This window comes from Brassica oleracea, chromosome C3, assembly GCF_000695525.1.
Source record: "Brassica oleracea var. oleracea cultivar TO1000 chromosome C3, BOL, whole genome shotgun sequence".
NCBI classification, from domain to species: domain Eukaryota; kingdom Viridiplantae; phylum Streptophyta; class Magnoliopsida; order Brassicales; family Brassicaceae; genus Brassica; species Brassica oleracea.
In genome coordinates, this window is record NC_027750.1 from 44876058 (window position 1) to 44878491 (window position 2434).

Genomic DNA, 2434 nt, shown 5'->3' on the forward strand with positions numbered 1-2434 from the left:
TCGTCGTCAAAACCTGCAACAGAGAAGGTATGAATTTGTTAACTGTGTTGTGTTCTATCTTTTTTAGGAGGCGCTTATTAAAGGTGAAATTGATTCAGGTCCCTGTTTTATTATTTGTGGTTTTGTTTGTTTACTTGCTTCGTATCCTTTTTCTAATTTAGGTGTTTCAAGCGGTCATCTTGTGGTTTGAAGATTTTCTCTTAGGTTCGACAACCCAAGCTTAGACCAAAGCGTAGTTGGATGTAGAAGAAAACGTACCGATTGGTTGTGGCAGCCCATTGAAAGCCTCTCTGTAGACGATGTTGGCTATCGTTCTACTCCCCTCTCCACTCCTGCTCATGTCTAAAATCTTGAGACCTTTCGGTGTTGTAACTCGTGACAGTGCCCCGTAGAGCTGACCATGGCTGAAGACAGGCTTTGGTAAGTAGAGGGACACGTTCGACAAAGTTTGTCCTTGGCTTTTATTGATTGTCATCGCATAACAAACACGGATTGGAAACTGGCGTCTCTTCAAGGTGAACGGATGGTTGGATTCTGGTGGTGACAGTATAATCCATGGTAGAAGAATAGGATCTCTCTTGGTTTTCTATGTAAGCATCTCTGTTTTGATAACCTTTTCACCCATGTGTGTGACAATTAGTCTTGTGCCGTTACATAAGCCTTCTTTTTGGTTCATGTTACGCAGGAGCATAACTGGAACACCGACTTTCAAACGTAGCTTATGAGCTGGTAGGCCTGGAAATTCCAAAGAATTTAGATATTCCAATGGGTAAGTCATACGTAATTCTTCTGAATCTTACTCACTTTCCGCAAAGCTGTCTGCACTTAAGTATTCTTTCTCTTCTCCAGGTACTTGGGAGACCAAATAACTGTTGATTTCATCAACTGTTACGTTCCTTGGTGTTAAGATGGCTGTTTCTCGAAGTTTGTTGAGATCCTTGTACTCATATTCAAAATCTGGAAACGCAGAAGAGGATAGAGTCTCCAAAGGGTTTGAGGTTATGGGGAGAAGGACATTATTGTCTATGAAGATCTGATCTTCTGGTGTTTCACAGTTGGCCAAATGCTGAGGTTCGCCTGCTGCTCTGCCATCGCCAACCTTAAGAATCCAGTCTGCAAACGCTTTCTCCTCTGGTTCTACCCGCATGTTTTGTGTGAGGTGAAAGATGTCGCAGTATTTCCACAGGGGCGTTCGATTGAGAGCGGCACTGACTGTTTCTTGTCTTGTTCCTTGTGAAATAACTGGCAAAATTTGGCGGAAATCACCTCCTAGAAGTACTGTCTTTCCACCGAAAGGTTTTGTTAGAGCTTTTGCATCTAAAACCGCTAAAATATCCTTCAGAGTACGATCAACAGCCTCAAAAACATGACGATGGGCCATAGGAGCTTCGTCCCAGATGATGAGGTCTGTTTCACTTAGGAAGTTGGCTTGGACTGTCCCAGTTTTCACCTCGCAGTAGGTGTCTTCATAAAGTTTGAGTGGAATACTGAACCTCGAATAGGCTGTTCGTCCCCCAGGTAAAAGAAGCGCAGCAATGGAGGATGATGCAACGGGGATCACCTTCTTGCCTCTTGATTGTAAAGCTGCGATGATTGTTCTGTAGAGAAATGTTTTCCCTGTACCTCCTGCTCCATAAAGAAAGAATAGCTTGCCTTGGTTCTCATTCACGGACGTTGTCACTGCATCATATACTGCCCGTTAGTGGTGGTTGAGTTTGTCAAATAGGCTCTGGTGGATCATTGTTTCCTCCGCTATGTCAAACTGGTTGTGCCTTGCCATTGCTTTCTTTTTCATTTCGTCCATGATAGCCTTGTTTGGAAGTGGCATCCCCGTAAACTCATTCAATGATTTCTCGAAATTTTGTAGTAGGCTCTCTATTTCGATAAGGGTGTAATGCTGTAGTTCGCTTGGTGTTAGCTGGAGGGCTTGGAATCGAAGTAGACGTCTCTGGTGCATCAGAACATCTTCTGCCATATCCTGCCAAGAATGATCCCAAAGTTTTTTTGGTTCTGAAACTTGACAGAAGACGAGGATCAGGACGAAAAGGCAGCGAAGAGATCTTGGTGATGAGAATTGTGATGCTTCAGACATTGAGTCAGCCAGTCCTTGTCTGACCCGAGCAAGCCTCTTGCATAGAAGGCCTCTTGAAAGGTTTCATATCTGATGTCACCAACTGTGTACAAATCATCATAGCCTGTAGGGCCTCGAAGTAAGCTTACCAAAATGCCAAGGTAATATTTATCACCAGCTGTTGGGCTTATATTGACAATTCTTCCAATGGTTCCTTTCTGCTTTCGTTTAGTGTATATCTTTTGTGAATTGTCCCACACAAACATAGTCAGCATCTCAATGTATTTTAATTTCCTCACTTCTTCGTAGAGTCGGTTCATTTCAAACCACTCAGTTAACATCGTCCTGCCATGCAGGTATCGG

At 43.3% G+C, this 2434-nt stretch overlaps 1 protein-coding gene across 1 annotated transcript; it reads right to left on the bottom strand.

Moving 5' to 3' along the window:
• Nucleotides 1-586: 586 nt before the first annotated feature.
• LOC106330716 (ATP-dependent DNA helicase pif1-like) lies at nucleotides 587-1975 on the bottom strand. The gene is made up of 3 exons (XM_013769145.1): nucleotides 1729-1975; nucleotides 805-1626; nucleotides 587-735 (listed from the first exon to the last, which is right to left on the bottom strand). The coding sequence occupies exons 1-3, from the start codon at nucleotides 1973-1975 to the stop codon at nucleotides 587-589; spliced, it is 1218 nt and encodes a 405-aa protein (XP_013624599.1).
• Nucleotides 1976-2434: the final 459 nt, after the last annotated feature.